This window comes from Bufo gargarizans, chromosome 11, assembly GCF_014858855.1.
Source record: "Bufo gargarizans isolate SCDJY-AF-19 chromosome 11, ASM1485885v1, whole genome shotgun sequence".
Classification (NCBI taxonomy): domain Eukaryota; kingdom Metazoa; phylum Chordata; class Amphibia; order Anura; family Bufonidae; genus Bufo; species Bufo gargarizans.
In genome coordinates this window covers 20,006,580-20,031,689 of record NC_058090.1, presented here as the reverse complement: position 1 = coordinate 20,031,689, position 25,110 = coordinate 20,006,580, and the positions used below count along the sequence as shown (strand labels likewise).

At 44.9% G+C, this 25,110-nt stretch overlaps 1 protein-coding gene across 3 annotated transcripts in view; it reads left to right on the top strand.

Annotated features, from left to right (window-relative positions):
• The window catches only part of LOC122922070 (ciliary neurotrophic factor receptor subunit alpha-like), a 148,472-nt gene that overhangs the window by 42,835 nt on the left and 80,527 nt on the right, over nt 1–25,110 (top strand). For all 3 annotated transcript variants that reach the window (XR_006387082.1, XM_044272516.1, XM_044272517.1), the window contains exon 3: nt 15,650–15,880. Coding sequence is in view for 2 of the 3 variants with exons in the window: in XM_044272516.1 (XP_044128451.1) it covers nt 15,650–15,880 (231 nt within the window). In the remaining variant the exon portion in view is untranslated. The remainder of the gene's footprint in view (nt 1–15,649; nt 15,881–25,110) is intronic.

The window sequence follows — 25,110 nt, the reverse complement described above, 5'->3', positions numbered from 1 at the left end:
TCATCGACTTGAAATTTATAGAGAGAAGTTCCACTCATCGTATTGTAGAATAAAAGTGAAAACTGACCAGTCCCAATGCAGTAAAGAGAAGTGGCTCCTAAGCCCGGCCTGGCATCTGATGCTGGGTGGGCACCAATTAGAGTCCATTTGGCTGCTACCTTATTATCTGTGACTTAAATATCACCACTATGAACAACAAGATCTTCCTAAAGCCACATAGGTTTCGTAAAGCAAACCTTATGGGGGCGTTTCTGGGAGGTTTTATGGACGTTCTTGGGTGGATCCAAGATTGGGCATAAAATAGTTCAAGAATAGGGAGTCAAATGTTGGAAGATTAAAGTATGCATGACCCCAAAGGTAAGTTCATGGAAAGCAGCTTATCCTCTCGGGGCCAATATACTAGAGGGGTAGGATCTTCATACATGATGCTGCCTTGCTTGGATTTGCACTCATTGCCACCATGTTGTGGAACAAACTGTGCTAATTACTTTGCAGTAGCCTTGCAAGTGTCTGTTGTACTACTACTCCTAGCATGTCCTGGCTGACTTGGCTGCAGATGGAGATGTTGATTTTGCCGCCAGCGACGTTGCTTTCTTTATCTTCACTCTTCTTATCTCGCCTCTAATAAAAATTCCCTCTCCTTCCTCTAAGGAGCCGCTTCCTCTGATCTCATCTCTTGTTCCCTGGAGGAGGCGCCGCTGCTCTCCAGACAAGGAAAACAATTAGCGTGACACTTTAATTAAGAGATGAGCAGATGTGCGAGGCTCTCACCGGCAACCTGCAGTGCATAGCGTACAGGATTTCTCCATACCGTGCAGTAATAGTAGCTGGGAAATAATCATCAAACATTATTGGATATAACAAAGTTACAAAGTACATTAATAAAAGAAAAAAAGCATAAAAAATAAAAAAAAACTCTTAATAATAGCAGTAAGTCTCCAGATGGAGGATAAAAACCGCCACTTCTGTTTTTCATCATCCTAGGTCTTACCTTTCTATTCCTGCAGTTACATCCCAGGCTTCAGGTGGATCCATTGCCTTTGAAACCCAAGTAGGAGGAGAAGTTAGCTACTTCCTGCCTCTCTGAGGTCACCACTGATTCAATCAGGCTTGCATCTGCACAGTGACCGAATTGGGAGGGGCGGTGTCCGGCTGTCTGGTCAGGGCCTTCTTTGTGACTCTATGACAGAAAAAGAACATCCATGGCACTGAATATGGCTGATGACAGTAGATGTCAGACTGCTACTTCCTGTTCCAGAAACTTTCTCCAGGAAACAAACTGTGATGTCCTTTTTTAGAGATTGCCTGGATGCTGGTTCCGGCCCAGGTGACAGTGGGTTTGCAGGCAGCAGGCTTGCAGAAAGGAATGCAGAGCTGCACAGCAAGAAAGTGTCGCTAAGTTGGACGTGAGGATAATGAAAGAGGAGCGACAGGAGTTGAGGAGATCAGTTCTTGGAGACCGATTTAAGTTGCCTAATCTGAAGAGCAGAGATTGAAGTGTCCTTAGATTTCACACTTTACCTTCTCAATAAGTTGTATGGAATTTACAGGTCAAATAGCCAGGTTGCAGTCCTCAGGATAGTCCTAGTCCTCAGTAGATGACCAGGGAGCTGGTAGTTGGCTGTGTCCCAGACTTACAGTCAATGGATTAGGCTCAATAATGAGTGCGGAATATAAGGGCCAAAATCGGTAGACGAAGACAAGGTCAAGAAGCAAGTCTAGAGAAATACAAAAAATATACAGAAATGCAAATTGAAGACCTTCAGGAGGTACATTTCCAGGGCGGAGAACCAAGCAGGGGAATAATGGGGCAGTTATGATATATATACAATCATGGAGGCTGACATCACATGCTGCTCAGTTCCCAATTATGCCTCAATGTGCCTCTCACCTGGTTGGAGGACCACTGTGGTGACTTATAGTGGTCTACAGTGCTTACTATCTATGGTGGCAGTGGAGTGAGTGGGAATCTATGATAGCAGTGGAATGAGTGGAGATCTATGGTGGTGGGGGAGTGAATGAAGATCTATAGTGGTGGCTGAGTGTGTGGAGATCTGTGGTGGCATTTGAGTGAGTGGAGATCTATGATAGCAGTGGAATGAGTGGAGATCTATGATAGCAGTGGAATGAGTGGAGATCTATGATAGCAGTGGAATGAGTGGAGATCTATGGTGGTGGTGGAGTGAATGGACAGCTGTGGTGGTGGAGTGAGTAGAGGTCTATGGTGGTGGTGGAGTGAGTAGAGATCTATGGTGGCAGTAGAGTGAGCGGAGATCTATGATAGCAGTGGAATGAGTGGAGATCTATGATAGCAGTGGAATGAGTGGAGATCTATGATAGCGGTGGAATGAGTGGAGATCTATGGTGGTGGTGGAGTGAGTGCAGATCTATGGTGGTGGTGGAGCGAGTAGAGGTCTATGGTGGCAGTAGAGTGAGCGGAGATCTATGATAGCAGTGGAATGAGTGGAGATCTATGATAGCAGTGGAATGAGCGGAGATCTATGATAGCAGTGGAATGAGTGGAGATCTATGATAGCAGTGGAATGAGTGGAGATCTATGGTGGTGGTGGAGTGAATGGAGAGCTGTGGTGGTGGAGTGAGTAGAGGTCTATGGTGGTGGTGGAGTGAGTAGAGATCTATGGTGGCAGTGGAGTGAGTGGAGAACTATAGTGGCAATGGAGTGAGAAGAGATCTATGGTGGCAATGGAGTGAGAAGAGATCTATGGTGGCAGTGGAGTGAGAAGAGATCTATGGTGGCAGTGGAGTGAGTAAAAATCTATGATAGCAGTGGAGTGAGTGCAGATCTATGGTGGTGGTTGAGTGTGTGGAGATCTATAATGGCGGTGGAGTTAGTGGAGATCTATGGTGGTGATGGAGTGGAGATCTATGGTGGTGGTGGAATGAGTGGAGATCTACGGTGGTGGTACAGTGTGTGGAGATCTATGGTGGTGGTAGAGTGTGTGGAGATCTTTCGCTTTCCATGACTGTAGCTCCTGTGCAGTGCTCCATCATAACAGCCACCATCATTTGTTGGGTTTGGTCCAAAGGTCGTGGACCCAGTTGCCAGTGGGTACACAATGGGGCCTAGTGGTGGTCCACTATCTGGATTTGTCATCTTGCTAAACATGATGATGTCACTTTTGCCACTCTGTGTCTGTTTGTCTTATATACATGTGATGTTACATTTCTGGTTTCAGATGCATTGGGTCCACCTCCCCCATCGTCTCCCTGACACCCCTGTACCAGGCAGGTGGCATCCTGTAATCTCATTAGACTGTTCTGCGCTGCGTTACATAGAATAAATCACTTGTAACCCACTGATCTCTCATTAACCCTATTACAGATGAATATGCCTGACACCGCTCTGGCCTCCCAAGAAATTAATTACCGTACACTCCCCACACGGAATAATTATAACTGAGATTGTCTCCCGCCATCGCTGCTCCGCACTCACTGACACCGTCTCACATCTGCTGCGTATTATCCCCAGTCAGTGATGTCATCTGCTCTCATTTCACTATTCTAATAAGTTATTGTGTGTTTTAAGTGCGCCGCGGAGAAAACAAACCGGACAAATGGCGAGGACAGAATATCCCAAACAGGAAAAATCCTGTTCTAGAAAATAAAAGAATATAAATGCAACAAATATACTGAAATATACCACAAATACGGGGCTGCGTGCTGTAGAGAAAAAAGAGACAATATGGCACGTGGGACTATTGTACTGCTACGTCTTTTACATAGGAGCAGTATTATAGTAGTTATATTCCTGTACATAGGAGCAGTATTATAGTAGTTATATTCTTGTACATAGGAGCAGTATTATAGTAGTTATATTCTTGTACATAGGAGCAGTATTATAGTAGTTATATTCTTGTACATAGGAGGCAGTATTATAGTAGTTATATTCCTGTACATAGGAGCAGTATTATAGTAGTTATATTCCTGTACATAGGAGCAGTATTATAGTAGTTATATTCTTGTACATAGGAGCAGTATTATAGTAGTTATATTCTAGTACATAGGAGCAGTATTATAGTAGTTATATTCTTGTACATAGGAGGCAGTATTATAGTAGTTATATTCCTGTACATAGGAGCAGTATTATAGTAGTTATATTCTTGTACATAGGAGCAGTATTATAGTAGTTATATTCTTGTACATAGGAGGCAGTATTATAGTAGTTATATTCTTGTACATAGAGCAGTATTATAGTAGTTATATTCTTGTACATAGGAGGCAGTATTATAGTAGTTATATTCCTGTACATAGGAGCAGTATTATAGTAGTTATATTCTTGTACATAGGAGCAGTATTATAGTAGTTATATTCTTGTACATAGGGGCAGTGTTATAGTAGTTATATTCTTGTATATAGGAGGCAGTATTATAGCAGTTATATTCTTGTATATAGGAGCAGTATTATAGTAGTTATATTCTTGTACATAGGAGCAGTATTATAGTAGTTATATTCATGTACATAGGAGCAGTATTATAGTAGTTATATTCCTGTACATAGGAGCAGTATTATAGTAGTTATATTCTTGTACATAGGAGCAGTATTATAGTAGTTATATTCCTGTACATAGGAGCAGTATTATAGTAGTTATATTCATGTACATAGGAGCAGTATTATAGTAGTTATATTCCTGTACATAGGAGCAGTATTATAGTAGTTATATTCATGTACATAGGAGCAGTATTATAGTAGTTATATTCCTGTACATAGGAGCAGTATTATAGTAGTTATATTCTTGTACATAGGAGCAGTATTATAGTAGTTATATTCTTGTACATAGGAGCAGTATTATAGTAGTTATATTCATGTACATAGGAGCAGTATTATAGTAGTTATATTCCTGTACATAGGAGCAGTATTATAGTAGTTATATTCTTGTACATAGGAGACAGTATTATAGTAGTTATATTCTTGTACATAGGAGACAGTATTATAGTAGTTATATTCCTGTACATAGGAGCAGTATTATAGCAGTTATATTCTTGTACATAGGAGCAGTATTATAGTAGTTATATTCTTGTACATAGGAGCAGTATTATAGCAGTTATATTCTTGTACATAGGAGACAGTATTATAGTAGTTATATTCTTGTACATAGGAGCAGTATTATAGTAGTTATATTCTTGTACATAGGAGCAGTATTATAGTAGTTATATTCTTGTACATAGGAGCAGTATTATAGTAGTTATATTCTTGTACATAGGAGCAGTATTATAGTAGTTATATTCCTGTACATAGGAGCAGTATTATAGTAGGTATATTCTTGTACATAGGAGCAGTATTATAGTAGTTATATTCCTGTACATAGGAGCAGTATTATAGTAGTTATATTCCTGTACATAGGAGCAGTATTATAGTAGTTATATTCCTGTACATAGGAGCAGTATTATAGTAGTTATATTCTTGTACATAGGAGGCAGTATTATAGTAGTTATATTCTTGTACATAGGAGACAGTATTATAGTAGTTATATTCTTGTACATAGGAGCAGTATTATAGTAGTTATATTCTTGTACATAGGAGCAGTATTATAGTAGTTATATTCTTGTACATAGGAGCAGTATTATAGTAGTTATATTCCTGTACATAGGAGCAGTATTATAGTAGGTATATTCTTGTACATAGGAGCAGTATTATAGTAGGTATATTCTTGTACATAGGAGCAGTATTATAGTAGTTATATTCTTGTACATAGGAGCAGTATTATAGTAGGTATATTCTTGTACATAGGAGCAGTATTATAGTAGTTATATTCTTGTACATAGGAGCAGTATTATAGTAGTTATATTCCTGTACATAGGAGCAGTATTATAATAGTTATATTCTTCTACATAGGAGCAGTATTATAGTAGTTATATTCTTGTACATAGGAGCAGTATTATAGTAGTTATATTCTTGTACATAGGAGCAGTATTATGTACATAGGAGCAGTATTATGTACATAGGAGCAGTATTATGTACATAGGAGCAGTATTATAATAGTTATATTCTTCTACATAGGAGCAGTATTATGTACATAGGAGCAGTATTATGTACATAGGAGCAGTATTATAATAGTTATATTCTTCTACATAGGAGCAGTATTATGTACATAGGAGCAGTATTATGTACATAGGAGCAGTATTATGTACATAGGAGCAGTATTATGATTGCACGCCTCATCATAAATTAAGTGCATCCTCAGTTTTTTTATGCAGCTTGCTTGAAATCTACTCCAGCTGGTATGTGACGTTGATTTCAGTTGCTCAGTAAACGTAATGAATGTTCACGGCCGATGATCCCACCCACAATACATCCCGCCCCTCCGTCACCATGCCCCCTTTTCAAACAGTAGCAAGGGTGGAGTACAAACACCATTTGCGGCTAAATTTAGGCACAATGGCGTTTTTAAAAAGTTGCAGTCCTTTGGTTTACGGCTCTGTGGCGCCAGTTTCGGGTACTGGAATGAGCCTCCATGTCTCCTCAGATACACTCTGGGTCTGATAACCAGCTGTTTGTATGTGGATCGGGGACGTGATTTGGTATTTGCAGTTATTACTAAACATCTTCCAGCAATAACGCAGATTAATAAATTGCTTGTCACCATTTGTTGCATGAGAACAATGTGATCTATTAATCGTCAAGAACATTTTATAATTAACTCAGAAAGAAATGAGAGAAACCTGGAATTAATTGCTGCTCTGAATACGTTGTTATACGGGGGTCGTATTCTCCCATATCAGACATCAGCCGAGTTCTGGCTGTTACTTCCTAAAGATATTTAATATATTTCCCCAAATGTCAGATCTCTGCTAACCACAAGTGGCTGAGAGCAGGACAGTCTGCACCCTGGTAGGGAGGGGTTCAGAGACATGATAGGATTAGATACACAGCTCTGCAGACAGCATCACACAGGATAGTATTAGATACATAGACAGTATCACACAGGATAGGATTAGATACACAGCTCAGCAGACAGTATCACACAGGATAGGATTAGATACACAGCTCAGCAGACAGTATCACACAGGATAGGATTAGATACACAGCTCAGCAGACAGTATCACACAGGATAGGATTAGATACACAGCTCAGCAGACAGTATCACACAGGATAGGATTAGATACACAGCTCAGCAGACAGCATCACACAGGATAGGATTAGATACACAGCTCAGCAGACAGTATCACACAGGATAGGATTAGATACACAGCTCAGCAGACAGTATCACACAGGATAGGATTAGATACACAGCTCAGCAGACAGTATCACACAGGATAGGATTAGATACACAGCTCAGCAGACAGTATCACACAGGTAGGATTAGATACACAGCTCAGCAGACAGTATCACACAGGATAGGATTAGATACACAGCTCAGCAGACAGTATCACACAGGATAGGATTAGATACACAGCTCAGCAGACAGTATCACACAGGATAGGATTAGATACACAGCTCAGCAGACAGTATCACACAGGATAGGATTAGATACACAGCTCAGCAGACAGTATCACACAGGATAGTATTAGATACACAGCTCAGCAGACAGTATCACACAGGATAGGATTAGATACACAGCTCAGCAGACAGTATCACACAGGATAGGATTAGATACACAGCTCAGCAGACAGTATCACACAGGATAGGATTAGATACAGCAGCTCAGCAGGACAGTATCACACAAGATAGGATTAGATACACAGCTCAGCAGACAGTATCACACAGGATAGGATTAGATACACAGCTCAGCAGACAGTATCACACAGGATAGGATAGATACAGCAGCTCAGCAGACAGTATCACACAGGATAGGATTAGATACACAGCTCAGCAGACAGTATCACACAGGATAGGATAGATACACAGCTCAGCAGACAGTATCACACAGGATAGGATTAGATACACAGCTCAGCAGACAGTATCACACAGGATAGGATTAGATACAACAGCTCAGCAGACAGTATCACACAGGATAGGATTAGATACACAGCTCAGCAGACAGTATCACACAGGATAGGATTAGATACACAGCTCAGCAGACAGTATCACACAGGATAGGATTAGATACAGCAGCTCAGCAGACAGTATCACACAGGATAGGATTAGATACACAGCTCAGCAGACTAGTATCACACAGGATAGGATTAGATACACAGCTCAGCAGGACAGTATCACACAGGATAGGATTAGATACACAGCTCAGCAGACAGTATCACACAGGAGAGGATTAGATACACAGCTCAGCAGACTGTATCACAAACAGGATAGGATTAGATACACAGCTCAGCAGACAGTATCACACAGGATAGGATTAGATACACAGCTCAGCAGACAGTATCACACAGGATAGGATTAGATACACAGCTCAGCAGACAGTATCACACAGGATAGGATTAGATACACAGCTCAGCAGACAGTATCACACAGGATAGGATTAGATACACAGCTCAGCAGACAGTATCACACAGGATAGGATTAGATACACAGCTCAGCAGACAGTATCACACAGGATAGGATTAGATACACAGCTCAGCAGACAGTATCACACAGGATAGGATTAGATACACAGCTCAGCAGACAGTATCACACAGGATAGGATTAGATACACAGCTCAGCAGACAGTATCACACAGGATAGGATTAGATACACAGCTCAGCAGACAGTATCACACAGGATAGGATTAGATACACAGCTCAGCAGACAGTATCACACAGGATAGGATTAGATTACACAGCTCAGCAGACAGTATCACACAGGATAGGATTAGATACACAGCTCAGCAGACAGTATCACACAGGATAGGATTAGATACACAGCTCAGCAGGCAGTATCACACAGGATAGGATTAGATACACAGCTCAGCAGGCAGTATCACACAGGATAGGATTAGATACACAGCTCAGCAGACAGTATCACACAGGATAGGATTAGATACACAGCTCAGCAGACAGTATCACACAGGATAGGATTAGATACACAGCTCAGCAGACAGTATCACACAGGATAGGATTAGATACACAGCTCAGCAGACAGTATCACACAGGATAGGATTAGATACACAGCTCAGCAGACAGTATCACACAGGATAGGATTAGATACACAGCCTCAGCAGACAGTATCACACAGGATAGGATTAGATACACAGCTCAGCAGACAGTATCACAAGGATAGGATTAGATACACAGCTCAGCAGACAGTATCACACAGGATAGGATTAGATACACAGCTCAGCAGACAGTATCACACAGGATAGGATTAGATACACAGCTCAGCAGACAGTATCACACAGGATAGGATTAGATACACAGCTCAGCAGACAGTATCACACAGGATATGGATTAGATACACAGCTCAGCAGACAGTATCACACAGGATAGGATTAGATACACAGCTCAGCAGACAGTATCACACAGGATAGGATTAGATACACAGCTCAGCAGACAGTATCACACAGGATAGGATTAGATACACAGCTCAGCAGACAGTATCACACAGGATAGGATTAGATACACAGCTCAGCAGACAGTATCACACAGGATAGGATTAGATACACAGCTCAGCAGGACAGTATCACACAGGGATAGGATTAGATACACAGCTCAGCAGACAGTATCACACAGGATAGGATTAGATACACAGCTCAGCAGACAGTATCACACAGGATAGGATTAGATACACAGCTCAGCAGACAGTATCACACAGGATAGGATTAGATACACAGCTCAGCAGAGCAGTATCACACAGGATAGGATTAGATACACAGCTCAGCAGACAGTATCACACAGGATAGGATTAGATACACAGCTCAGCAGACAGTATCACACAGGATAGGATTAGATACACAGCTCAGCAGACAGTATCACACAGGATAGGATTAGATACACAGCTCAGCAGACAGTATCACACAGGATAGGATTAGATACACAGCTCAGCAGACAGTATCACACAGGATAGGATTAGATACACAGCTCAGCAGGACAGTATCACACAGGATAGGATTAGATACAAGCTCAGCAGACAGTATCACACAGGATAGGATTAGATCACAGCTCAGCAGACAGTATCACACAGGATAGGATTAGATACACAGCTCAGCAGACAGTATCACACAGGATAGGATTAGATACACAGCTCAGCAGACAGTATCACACAGGATTGGATTAGATACACAGCTCAGCAGACTGTATCACACAGGATAGGATTAGATACACAGCTCAGCAGACAGTATCACACAGGATAGGATTAGATACACAGCTCAGCAGACAGTATCACACATGGATAGGATTAGATACACAGCTCAGCAGACAGTATCACACAGGATAGGATTAGATACACAGCTCAGCAGACTGTATCACACAGGATGGATTAGATACACAGCTCAGCAGACTGTATCACACAGGATGGATTAGATACACAGCTCAGCAGACAGTATCACACAGGATAGGATTAGATACACAGCTCAGCAGACAGTATCACACAGGATAGGATTAGATACACAGCTCAGCAGCCTGTATACACACAGGATAGGATTAGATACACAGCTCAGCAGACAGTATCACACAGGATAGGATTAGATACACAGCTCAGCAGACAGTATCACACAGGATAGGATTAGATACACAGCTCAGCAGACAGTACACACAGGATAGGATTAGATACACAGCTCAGCAGACTGTATCACACAGGATAGGATTAGATACACAGCTCAGCAGACAGTATCACACAGGATAGGATTAGATACACAGCTCAGCAGACAGTATCACACAGGATAGGATTAGATACACAGCTCAGCAGACAGTATCACACAGGATAGGATTAGATACACAGCTCAGCAGACAGTATCACACAGGATAGGATTAGATACACAGCTCAGCAGACAGTATCACACAGGATAGGATTAGATACACAGCTCAGCAGACAGTATCACACAGGATAGGATTAGATACACAGCTCAGCAGACAGTATCACACAGGGTAGGATTAGATACACAGCTCAGCAGACAGTATCACACAGGATAGGATTAGATACACAGCTCAGCAGACAGTATCACACAGGATTGGATTAGATACACAGCTCAGCAGACTGTATCACACAGGGTAGGATTAGATACACAGCTCAGCAGACAGTATCACACAGGATAGGATTAGATACACAGCTCAGCAGACAGTATCACACAGGATAGGATTAGATACACAGCTCAGCAGACAGTATCACACAGGATAGGATTAGATACACAGCTCAGCAGGCAGTATCACACAGGATAGGATTAGATACAGTAGCAATGTTGTACAATACTCCTGCACTGCTTTCATTAGTAGTCACATTGTGGGCCCCCATGTAAGGCCTATGCAGGGGCCCCCTGGTCCTCCTCACTGTCAGTGGCTGAGCCGGGGGCCCCCATATAAGGCCTTTGCAGGGGCCCCCTGGTCCTCCTCACTGTCAGTGGCTGAGCCGGGGCCCCCAGGAGCTTTGCTGATTTTCCTCTGTAGATTATTCATGGGGTTTAGCAATGAAAACAGATCAGTGCGGGAGCAGAGGTCGGCCGTGGGGTCGGGGGTCACAGGAAGAGGCTTTGCCACAAGGACTTCACTGGGAAACCACATGAAAGTGCTGCTAATGCAGTGTGAACTGGGAACTGCCGACCAGAGAGAGGGTAAACAGAGGAGCCCCAGACCACTGCAGTCTCTGCTGACATCATCCATACATCGATACTGCTGACATCATCAATACGTCAACACTGCTGACATCATCAATACACAGACTCTGCTGACATCATCAATACACAGACTCTGCTGACATCATCAATACGTCAACACTGCCGACATCATCAATACACAGACTCTGCTGACATCAATACACAGACAATGCTGACATCATCAATGCACAGACTCTGCTGACATCATCAATACGTCAACACTGCTGACATCATCAATACACAGACTCTGCTGACATCATCAATACGTCAACACTGCTGACATCATCAATACGTCAACACTGCTGACATCATCAATACACAGACTCTGCTGACATCATCAATAGTCAACACTGCTGACATCATCAGTACACAGACTCTGCTGACATCATCAATACACAGACTCTGCTGACATCATCGATACACAGACTCTGCTGACATCATCGATACACAGACTCTGCTGACATCATCGATACATCGATACTGCTGACATCATCAACACGCTGACTCTGCTGACATCATCAATACATCAGCTCTCTTGACATCATCAATATGCCAGCTGGTGACATCATCTTTATGCCTACTCTGCTGACATCATCAATGTACGGACTGTGTAATGTGAGGGTTAGGCAATGCATTGCATTCTGGGAGATGGATTTTATATGTCCTTATGCAGGGTCCTGTGCAGAGACTGAATAAACAGGATGGAGCTGAGAGATGTGATATGCTGAAGGTTGCAGCGGCCGGTTACTGTGGGGCTGTACAGATGTGATTCACACTCATAATATATGGTTGTAGATCTTGAAGCAGACTGTCCTGATGTTTGGCCACATCACTTCTTACACTCCAGTCACATCCAGAGCTGCATCAGAAATCAATTCTCTGCTGCTGCCAGTATTGTGATAACCAAAGCTCCTTCTGCTCTCCAGTGATGAGATGATCACTGACCTATAGGATTAATGAGGGTTTCCAGTTTGTCATGTACTGCTTTCAACATATCTGCTTGCTGTTACTGAATGGAAACTGTTTACATTCAGAGGTTGAAAGCCGGAAGAGAGCTATACATTTTTGTCAATGCATGCAGGGTAATCAATCTTCTGTGAGATGCATATTCTGGACTGCTACATTGAAACAAACCCTCAGCAAGGGTTGTGCTGGGGTGTTTTTACTTTGCTAAAGATTCTATAGACTGAATACAACTGTAACAAACCCTCATCTGTGAGAAATATCAGGTCCATTCAAATAAATGTAAACAACTCTGTTTTATTCACTGACAGCAAGCAGAAGATTAGGTAGAACTGTCCCTTGTATTATAGTGGGCAGCATTGGATAAGGACAACAGGTTGCATCATGTAAACGATTTCTTCTTGTGTTACACCCCCATAGTGTATATTAATGACTCCTCCAGCAGAATCTGCTTTTATTACCCACCAATGCTGCGGGGAGTAATAAATCCCCCGTCCCCGGCTGCTGCAAACTTACAGGGTAAGAAGATTTACAGCCTCTAAGACGTAAACATACAAGTGTTTAACTAAAGCTCCTGGAAGGCACCAGTTTCCTTGTGGAGATCCGGCTGGTGTCGGGAGGATTACAGGCAATGCTCCCTGGGAAGGGGTATGCAAATCAGTTCTCCTGCAGAAGAAAGAAAGCTCTCTCTCTGGTGCCACCTATAGGTCAAAGTCTGAACCTTTATAACATGACTGGGAATGTCAGCAAACCATAGACACTAGAGTGTTTTTACAGGATACTTACCTATAGGGGCACTAGAGGGGCAGTTTTATTACATGATACTTACCTATAGGGGCACTAGAGGGGCAGTTTTCTTACAGGATACTTACCTATAGGGGCACTAGAGGGGCAGTTTTCTTACAGGATAGTTATCTATAAGTGGGCATGGAGAGGCAGTTTTCTTACAGGATACTTACCTATAGGGGCACTAGAGGGGCAGTTTTCTTACAGGATACTGAACTATAGGGGCACTAGAAGGGCAATTTTCTTACAGGATACTTACCTATAGGGGCAGTTTTCTTACAGGATACTGAACTATAGGGGCACTAGAAGGGCAGTTTTCTTACAGGATACTGAACTATAGGGGCACTAGAGGGGCAGTTTTCTTACAGGATAGTGAACTATAGGGGCACTGAAGGGCAGTTTTCTTACAGGATACTTACCTATAGGGGCACTAGAGGGGCAGTTTTCTTACAGGATACTTACCTATAGGGGCACTAGAGGGGCAGTTTTCTTACAGGATAGTTATCTATAAGTGGGCATGGAGAGGCAGTTTTCTTACAGGATACTTACCTATAGGGGCACTAGAGGGGCAGTTTTCTTACAGGATACTGAACTATAGGGGCACTAGAAGGGCAGTTTTCTTACAGGATACTTACCTATAGGGGCACTAGAGGGGCAGTTTTCTTACAGGATACTGAACTATAGGGGCACTAGAAGGGCAGTTTTCTTACAGGATACTGAACTATAGGGGCACTAGAGGGGCAGTTTTCTTACAGGATAGTTATCAATAGGTGGGCATGGAGAGGCAGTTTTCTTACAGGGTAGCTACCTGTGGGTGGCACTAGTGAGAATGTTTTCTTCCTTCTGAAAGAGAGCTGATTTGCATGGTAGAAGAGAGCAGTATTGCTCTTGTGCTGGCTCCCTTCTTGCTTCTTTGTGTCTGTAAATATTGTGAAGGTCCCCAACGTCCATGGAAAGGGAGATGGGGGCTCTTCATTCTTGAAAGCCCCATGGAAATTAGCTCTCCTCCAGAAGGAAGAAAGCTGATTCCTAGTGTAATCTGTAGGTAGGTCCCCTATAAGAAAACTGTCTCTCTCTCTCTAATGCCAGGAGAGCTTAGTTGCATACATTTTCTCATAGAGCATTGTGGGTAAGGCTCCCTACTTCAGATGGATCTCCACAAGAACAACAAGACCTTCCAAGAGCTTACTAGCCTCAGAGTCACAGCACCACCTCCATAGTACATACACATTTCCATCATTAGACCATTATGACTGACAGAAAATGTTCTTCTGGTGTAATTGATGTCAGAAGTCATCTTGACTTCAAGAGAATCACAGAAAATAATAATAAACAGTTGCACCTTAAAAGCCAACTTGGTGATTTCAAAGCCAAAGTTGGTTTGAAGCTAATTAAGGGTTAATTAAGGTTAATTAAGGGGATCTGCCTATTCTTCACCCTAGAGGGAGGGGGGGGGGGGTATGGTCTTTCCCATAGCAGTAGTCACTAATTAGTAGCAGGTTCATGGTTGATATGTCTGGAGAAGGTGGAAGAGCAGAGTAAAAGTTAAACCAGAGGTCACCACCGAGAGAGTGGACAATCATAAGACACTCCAGAGAAAATTACAAGACACAACCAAAGGTCAATAACCAGGAGGTTGAAATACAAGAACCAGAAGGAGCAAGGCGTAATTCAGAGACAATGCAAAGGTCAGAGGCAGGGTCAAAACACAGAACAAGCAATTGATATGGAATGTAGGATCTCTCTTGAAATATGCCAGGTGATGTCCTCAGAATGGGCCAGTCATCAGTGACACCCACTGTGGCTAGAAGCTGTGAGCAGGGAGCCGACAGCCCTAAGAGGGAGAGTGGTATGGGATCAGGATGAGTAACAGTAAGAGTTTTTGGAGGCATCTTGGGAGGTTTCTCCAGCAGATGGATATGGGCTGTTATTCTGTGGACCACATTTGTGTTTAGTTCTGGAGACCTCTTCTCTTAAGAGATAAATGTTCCATGAGACACAACAACCATGAATGACTATGAATATGAATGTGTATACTCGATGGCCCAAGGTGTATTATGCGGCCTGGATATATGGTGTACGATTTCCATGTTAAGTCCGTATATGCCTTATGTTTATATCTGATGGGTGGGCTGATGATGAGTCTATGGAACCTCAGTCCTGGTGGCTTCATTTCTCTCACTCCACCTCTTGTGTTTATTGCAGATCCCCACATCCAGTATGAAAAGATTGGTTCTAACGTAGTAATAAAATGTGGAAGCATGGATCCCGAAGCTGCAGTCACGTGGACAGTCAACGGAACAGATATTGATAACTCCCAGCTGAATGGCTCCGCTCTTCTTCTGCATAACGTGAATTTATCACACAATGGTTTCTACTCATGTTTTGAAGGGTCCTCGTGGCAGCTCTGGCACCAAACCATCCTGAAAGTGGGGCGTGAGTATCTCATCCTGCTTCTCTTTGTTGACTTTTCTACTTAACCAATTTTCTGACAATCTAGAAATCCCAAGGCGTAACTTGGGTCCCAATGCCGAATCTGTAACAGGGCCCTCGCCTACTTGTTGTCTTCTTATGTGGAAGGATCTACCTCCTGTAGTTACGAGCCTGCAGAACTCCCACTGGTCCAATATGCTATCAAATCTAAACACATCAAGCCAATAGGATGGAAACTGGAGAACTTTAGCGATGGTATTCCCAGATTCCCATTGAACATTGAGGTTTGCACATCTCGCAGCTCAAGGTTATGATCCAGTGTATCGATCAACCAGATTTGTATTAGAAGCTTCAAATCTTTGTTAGGCTGGGTTCCCAAATATCTGGTTTCTGATGTGGGACAGAAATACTGGAAGAGAACTGATCCCACAGTTTTCTATAGAATTGTTCTGGCATACGGCATGCCAGTTTTGACACCAAATGCCTCCTCGTGTTGGACAGAAAAATGTAGAATGCAGTGTTTTTTGTCCGATGCTTTCAGATTTTTGCACAATGGCTGTGTGCACCTACTGTATAATAGGGGTGGACTGGCCATAGACCCTACAGGGAAATTTCCCGGTGGGCCGATACCCAGGGGGCCATCCAAGCCCTCCTCATGGCCTCCAGCCAGGTACATAAAGATCTGATGCTCTCAACATTGATTAGTGTAGGAGCATCAGGCACTTAAACACCTGGCCAGGGGCCACAAGTGTCTCCTGAATTCAACTGTATTGCCATCCTCAGAACGATGATACAGTTTCATACTGTAGCACAGCTGGCAGTATCTTGTACTGCACTGTGCTATTTGATTCTTCTGGGGCGGTATTTTCTGCTGCACTATAGTGTTTGGTTCTTCGGGGGCGGTATTTTGTGCTGCACTGTAGTATCTGGTTCTTCTGAGGCGGTATTTTCTGCTGCACTACGGTATTGCTGGCCTTGCCTACATGTGTTGGCCCTGCCTTCTGTCATTTTGGACCTGGCCAGTGGCCACTTTTAGTTTTTTTTCCAGGGTCACTTTCATTTTTCATTCCCCCCTAACATCAGCTGTGCCTAGCTCTAGCATAAGACAGACAGCTGGAGACAACTGATGTATGTGAATTCAGTCAGACTGACCGTCATCTTCGTCAGCTCCTCCATTGGTTTTCTTTATATTCTTGATCACGTTTCACCAATTATTGCAATCAAAATCAGCTCTGCGTGTTTCGTGTTCTTGAGGACATTTCATCAATCTTCCGAGCGTCCTCATCAGTTGAGTAGTTGAGCTGAAGAGGCCGCTTGCATAAGTGGTGAAACATCTTCACGATTGTAGGTTCTGTCCAGCTGATTTTGAGTCTGATGAGTGATGAAGCATCTTCCACTCGATTTTGCTTTACTTTTGCTGGATAAACCATGGCAAGGATGAAAAAAATAAAATCTTCACCGATCGGTAAGAACTAAGTTGTCTAAGGGCTATGACCTCAAGTAAAAATTATGACCTCCAGTAAGGACTATGATGTCTAATAAGGACTATAACCTCCAGTAAGGACTATGACGTGAGATAATGTCTCAAGAGATGATTCAGAATTGGGGCTTACTTTTATCTCTTGCAGCCGCGGCCAATGGTGCACACCTAATATCGTTTTTGTAATAAAATTTTTGACTGAGGAATTGACTCTGAACATGTGGTCAGGTCTGTTCTGTACTTTGTCCTCTGGAGTGATTGAAGTCTACATTCAGATAAAACACGAGACACAATGTCTAGCTGGAAGCCTTTTGCCCGGTTCTTTCCATTTTACTAAGTGGGTAACATGGTTTCCGATGATAGAACATGAAGTAATGACAATCATATTTTCACAATAAATTGTATTTATTCGGCTGCGAGCAGTAAATGAAGGAAGTAGTGGATGATATCCATCAAAGTGTGCAGTCACACATGAATCATTGTGTATGTCCAATCTTGCTGAAAAATAACAGCTACGGACATCCAGCCACCGGGACATTGTATAAATGAGATTTCAAAGTCGGGATGGGGGGGAGGGGAGTTAATTCTGCCAGCGTCAGTGAACAAATCTACAAGAAACGAGAGGAAAAGAGACGGCTCATTTGTGAGGAGCTCAGGATGAGCAATAGACCAAGGGAGGTAGGAAGGATTTAACGAATGTCACTCTTCCGACGACTCTTTCTAGTATTCCTCCCGCCCCTCATCATTCCCGTTACTCACTCTGTTTCCTGTTAGAGCTTTGCTCGTCTCCTTTGATCTCCTTCTGTCCCTTCTCCACCCTTCTTTTCTCCGCCTTGCATTATGACATTATTGTAAGTTTCTTTTGCCCGTCATTTCTCATAAACTTGTCTTCTGTCTTCCTTATTCCACCAGCTGTTGGCTTCATCTCTCGATGACTTGGCCTTGTGTCACTCTTGTCTTATTACATGTTATTAATTCTTTCCATTAAACGTCCATCAAACCTTTCCATGATCCCACACGTTCCTCGACTATAGACAAGATTCACATCCAGAGTGTTCCTCAGGCCCTCTTCTACTGCCAGGTTACCCAATGTCCTCAGTGGACAGCATAGATGTCCATCCATGACATGACTCCCTGATATTCGTTAGATGACCTCCAGCTTTCTCGTTGTACACGGCTAATTGGTGTGTTTCCAAGAAGAGGGACCCCACTCTTGAATATTTTATTACATGGGGCCCACGATTAAGTCAGTGTTATAATGATTATGATTAGTTGCCCTCTAGACCTAGTCCTTCAGGACTATGATCTTGTTCCTTTGGCTTCCTCCTGACATTTTATGGTTGAGGAGTCATGATTATCTCCATCCTACTGATTGCTCTAACTCCTACAGAGCAGAATTTTCACATTTTATCTTTGAACCAGGCATGTCAGTGTTAGTTATACCATTTTGGGAGTAGCACATCGCTCTTCAAGCAAGCTTGGATGTCTCTAATCAACCCTCGGTAGAGTCTACTGTTTGTTGGTCATTGACCTTCACAAATGCATAGAAGATGGGAAACTTCTCATATTGTACAGAAAACGTGTGCACTCCATTATATTTTCATTATCCTAAATCCAATCATCCAGAATAGTATTAGCTGCTTTATCTCGGTGACCTCTCTCGCTGCGGGTAGAAGGGTATGGTTTTCATTAGCACAGGCTCTGTCACTGGATGTAGCGTGGAAATTAATTTCAGGTTCTCCTCCATAGCGCTCAACCAGCCCTGTCAATAGACACTCACTTCTCTTCTAAGAACTGTTGATTTATTTAATTGAAATTGGGCCAATGTAAAATCATTTATTTTTGGAGGCACACATGCGTGACGCCGCCATCTCTCCGAACGCCTCACATTTATTCACATCTGCAGAAAACATTGTTGTCTTCCAGGAGTGCAAAGCAGAAAAAAACATGGCAACATACTGATGGCGGTTTGCTGGATTTTTTTTCATACCTATTTCCATAAAAGCTGGTCATCACTTATAATCCTGTGCACATGTGTGGTTCCCGTCACTACAACAGCTGAAACCCCAGAGCACCCAAATTTATGTGAACCTCATAGGTTCTGGCCCTTGCTTAACACTGTATACAATTCACCAAGGAATCTACAAGACCTGCCAATACACATAAGATATAAGTAGGACTTAAAGGCGTTTTCTGACTTTTTCATACTAACTTTTTCATACTAACCTATCCTCAGGATATCATCAGTATCTGATCATTGGGGTCTGAAAACCAGGACCCCTGCTGGTCAGTTGTTTGAAGAGGCTGCAGCGCTCTGGGCTTTCAACCAAGTACAGTGCCGTACATTGGATAGCGGCTGTGCTTGCTATTAATGTCTGATCAGTGGGAGTCCAACTCTCAGGACCCCCTCCAATCTGTTTGAAGAGGCTGCCCATTCACTTGAATGGGGCTGAACTTTCACTTGAATGGGGCTGAGCTTTCACTTGAATGGTGCTGAGCTTTCACTTGAATGGGACTGAGCTTTCACTTGAATGGGACTGAGCTTTCACTTGATTGGGACTGAGCTTTCACTTGAATGGGACTGAGATTTCACTTGAATGGGACTGAGCGTTCACTTGAATGGGACTGAGCGTTCACTTGAATGGGACTGAGCTTTCACTTGAATAGGACTGAGCTTTCACTTGAATAGGACTGAGCTTTCACTTGAATAGGACTGAGCTTTCACTTGCATGGGGCTGAGCTTTCACTTGAATGGGGCTGAGCTTTCACTTGAATGGGGCTGAGCTTTCACTTGAATGGGGCTGAGCTTTCACTTTAATGGGGCTGAGCTGCTCTGACGCCACATGACTGATGAACGTGACATCACTGGCATAGGGTAAGCTTTAAGAAGGCCATGCATCGCTCACTGGAGCACCATGGACTCTTCAAACAAGTGATCATGGGGGGGGGTCCAAGTTGTCGGAATCCCAACAATCACTGAAAATTCTGTTGTGTGAACATACCCTAATTCTAAGGTGGGAGCTCCTGGGGGTTGGACGCCCTACCGATCATCATCGATGGTGTATCCTGTGCCATGACCTTACATGATAGGAGTTCTCCTTTACATGTGGGGGAGGTAGAATCAGCTGAACTGTGTAGTATGGCTCTGTTCTCTTATCCTCCATCGCCGTATCAGTCACTGCTTTATTTTGGGGGTTAAGCTTTTAATTGGGACATAAACAAGGCTGCAGCCCCTTTATATGCAGCAGTTTTATCCGGAACTTTCCATCGCCCTTTGTAATGTGAGTTTTTATCTGGCCTGTAATGTGCTGGTTATTAGCTTTCATACAAGGTCATGGATTGATGCTCGGCTCGGATAGAATCCTATCGTCCTTAAAGATCGCCATTCATCATGCAGCGTTGTGTGTGTGTTATATCGGTGACTATCAATATAAAACTTTACAGCCTGCCGGGATAATGATCTGCAGTGATTAGCTAACCTGGCCCTGTCGTTAGCCGCTCTTCTCTCTCTCGGTGCCTTCATATTTCATTGTAATTATACATTGTGTAAAGATGCTGACTGTTCACTGAGCTCCTGGGACCACCCTGAGATCAACTGGGCGACGGCCACTGCCTGTTATATGTGACCGCCATCTCCGGGAATACTACCCACCTCCGTGCAGAACACCAAATAAAGATCCAGTCAGAGCAAGATCGGGCTAGGGTCTTCCTGAGCCCCTCGGGAGTTGCACCTAGTGACATTTCTGAAACCCAGGGGCCGTTCATCAGAAAGGTATCCACTTTGGCCCTGTCTTGTGTGGGGCCCCTCCAGTGCTGGACCCTGGACAAACCCCTAATCTGATGACCCAGTTGTAGTATTGTCACCATGGAGGGATAATGGATGGCCCGGGAGGTTCTGCAGCAAGTCTCTGTCTGAGCGTTTCCCCATCTCCAGCGCTGGATGGGTCCTCGGCCCTGTGCAGAGATATGGCTGGAGACGTCGATCTAATTATGGAGGGTTAGTCGTCAGTATAAGAGCTTTTAGCCGCTGCTCTCCTCCTTTAGCGTCGGCTTCATGAAAGCCTAAATTAAACCTCAGTAAAATGCAGCCATATTCCCCTGACACCGGCCGCTTTCAGAGCCGTCTCCTGTCTCTGCGGATCTTCCTCCTCCGACTGCTGCGTCTCTGCCCCAAATCACTCTCTCCAGGAAAGAAGAAGCATCCACGGCAGAAACACATGACTTACCCTGAGTGCTCCAGTCACACCCCGAGCTGCAGTCACAGGTCTGCTGCCCACATGTAATACGTATGACCATATGCTACACATATGACCTGAGGGGGGTGACATGTTATACATATAACCAGAGGATGTGACGTGTTACATGTATGACCTGAGGACGATGACTCATTGTATGTATGACCTGATGACGGTTATGTGTTATATGTGTGACGGGTTATACGTATGACCTGAGCGCAGTGACGTGTTATATGTATGACCTTAGGATGGTGACGCGTTATACGTATGACCTGAGGACAGTGACAGAGCCTCTACGTGTAGGGATATAACCGCACTTTCAGGCAGCGTCTCCACTCTTTCCCGTCGCGGGTGTCTCTCCCAATAATTATGGTGTTTGGGAAGGTAGAGTCTGGCAGATTGGGAGCACATTGTACGGTGAGCGGCGGCGCTGCTGACAGAGGAGCCTTCACTGTGTCGGAAAAATCAAGGCTTGGAGTTAATCCCTCGTCCTGTGCAGGAACCTGTTGAAGGCCACGGCGTCCGGTTCCAGGAGATTGTAACTGGAAACCCAAACTCCTGAGATCGGGACATTCCTGATTTTCACCGCGTGCTTCAGATAATTAGATTGGGTTAGGGTGGGAGAGCGGTGGAGACTGACGGGACGCATCGCTTACTGGAGGCTTGACAGGTCGGAGAAAACGGTGGAGGGAGCGCGGTTATCAACGCACGCCGCCATCTTCTCTAAATAAGAGGCCCGGCTACATGAGAGATCAGAGCGCCAGCTACAAGAAAAGACGTACAAGTGAGGGAAACGACCATTGCCACTCTCTGATTCAAGCCGCAACAAAATTACGACTTTTTCGGAGAGTCTCGAGGACTTCTTGGGAGCCAGTTTATAGCAGGGTCACCTGGACTAGAAGTACTAGAAGTCCCAGGATGACCGGGTATCTGATACTGCAGTGCAGGTGCAATACAGCACAGTCACTACTTGTAATCGGTTACTCATCCTGTATCTGGCTATTCGTAGGTGCCAGAAGGGCCACAGGCTGCACATGGGGCCCCACTGGATGGTCCTCCCCCCAACACAGGCTGTACATGGGGTCCTGCTGGATAGTCCTCTCCCCCCACCACAGGCGGTAGATGGGGCCCTGCTGGATGGTCCTCTCCCCCCACTGCAGGCTGCACATGGGGCACCTGCTGGATGATCTCCCCCCCCACCACCACAGGCGGTACATGGGGCCCTGCTGGATGGTCCTCTTCCCCCACTGCAGGCTGCACATGGGGACCTTCTGGATGGTCCTTCCCCCACCACAAGCTGTACATGGGGCACCTGCTGGATGATCTCCCCCCGCACAGCAGGCAGTACATGGGGCCCTGCTGGATGGTCCTCTCCCCCCACCACATGCGGTACATGGGGCCCTGCTGGATGATCTCCCCCCACAGGCTGTACATGGGGCACCTGCTGGATGATCTCCCCCCGCACCACAGGCAGTACATGGGGCCCTGCTGGATGGTCCTCTCCCCCCACCACATGCGGTACATGGGGCCCTGCTGGATGGATGGTCCTCTCCCCCCACCACATGCGGTACATGGGGCCCTGCTGGATGATCTCCCCCCACAGGCTGTACATGGGGCACCTGCTGGATGATCCCCCCCCACCACAGGCTGTACATGGGGCCCTGCTGGATAGTCCTCTCCCCCCACCACAGGCGGTACATGGGGCCCTGCTGGATGGTCCTCTCCCCCCACCACAAGTGGTACATGGGGCCCTGCTGAATAGTTCTTTTCCCCAAACCGCAGGCTGCACATGGGGCCCTGCTGGATGGTCCTCTCCCCCCACTGCTGGCCACGTCCCTTCCCCTCGGCTGACTGATTTCTTTCAATCATGTCTCTCTAGTGCACATTATGGGACTGAGGGCTGCCAGGTTAGCTGGGATTTGTAGTGCTATGTTGCTCAGGAACAGGAGGGCGTACAGGAACAGGGGAGGTGAGCATGAGCGGCATCAGGGAGCTTGCCAGCTGTGCCAGGACATCTCCCCTTTTTCCAGGAGGTATATGGGGGGTTCTGCTTTCTTAGAAAAACAGCGCCACACCTGCCCATGGATTGTGTCTGGTATTGCAGCTTTCTTGCATTGACTTGAATGGGACTGAACTGCAATACCAGACACCACCTATAGCCCAGCATGGCGCTGTTTCAGGAAGAAGGCAGCCCTGTTTTTCTAATCTAGAGATTGGAGAGGTACAGGAAAACCTGACTGCTTCCTTCCAGAAACAGCGCCTCTCTTGTACATTGTCAGTGTCGGGTATTGCAGCTGTGCCCCATTCACTTGGTAGGAGTTGAGCTGCAATACCTGACTCAGTCCATAAACTAGGGTGGCGCTGTTTATTAAAGAATGAGCCATTCTAATCCCGTACAACCCCTTGCTGTGGTCTGTATGAACCTACCTGAGCTCCCCCTTGGCACGACCACCCTTCCCTTCAGCAATATCGGACCCTCCCGCTCCAGCGAAGGGCCCGACTTGGTTCTGGATCTGCCCTCTTAATGATTTTCCTGGAGCTGTCGCCTGGGGCCCTCTGGATGGTGGAGTGGTTCCCAATACTGGGGGTTATCCTGCACCTGGCATTCCTCGCATTCCTCCGCAGATTTCCGATTTCCTTCCCCTGTGTGAATGAGGCTGAGCCTCGCTGTTAATTGGCCTCCTGGGGGTCCTGGTCCCCCATTGTTCATCGCCCTCCTTATCATTCCAGACATTTCTTAGGGGGTAAGAACATGTCGGCCGGTGGCGTTCCCCTGGGAATGTGCGCGGCCGCTCCTGGGATTCGCCCTGGTGTTTGGATTTGTGAATAGCTGGCGGCGCGTTCAGACGCGGGCTCCTGTAAACAGCGTCCGGTTCTCACCCTCGCCCGCTCAGCCGCCCCTCTCGCCCTGTGGGAAAGTTTGTTTTTGTCTTTGGTCAGTTTAAAAAAAATCCCCTGATTAATGTGATGAGAAAGTCACGGGTGTTAACCCCGCGAGTGACGAGTGAGGTCTAACAGAGGAGGCGACAGCGCTCGTATAATGAGCACAGACTGCGGGGGATGTTTATCAACCCCGGACGTCTCGCTGGCTCAAAATTTCGCAAATTATGGGGTGATTTCAGCCCTGCTTGCCCCTTTGGCGCCCTGGCGTAGATTCTCATTTTGGCGCCATAATTATGACGGAAAGATTAAGATCAGAGTGTAAACGTCCTCCTTTGTGTTTCAATTTCAAGATCTCTGCTTGCTGCCCACGACCAGGCCTAACACAGGGATCAGCAACCTTCGGCACTCCAGCTGCCTTGAAACTACAACTCCCAGCATGCACACATACTTGGCTGTTCTTGTAACTCTGATAAAAGGGAAAGGAGGATTCTGGGGGTTGTAGTTGCCGATCCCTGGTCTAACGCATCTTTGGGTTTGTTACAATGTATCCAGCCCGGACAATCCAGGGTGGCAGCTGATACATTGTAACGAGCCGGACAGAGGTTTGTGCTGAGGTGATGAGTCCTCCAGACGTG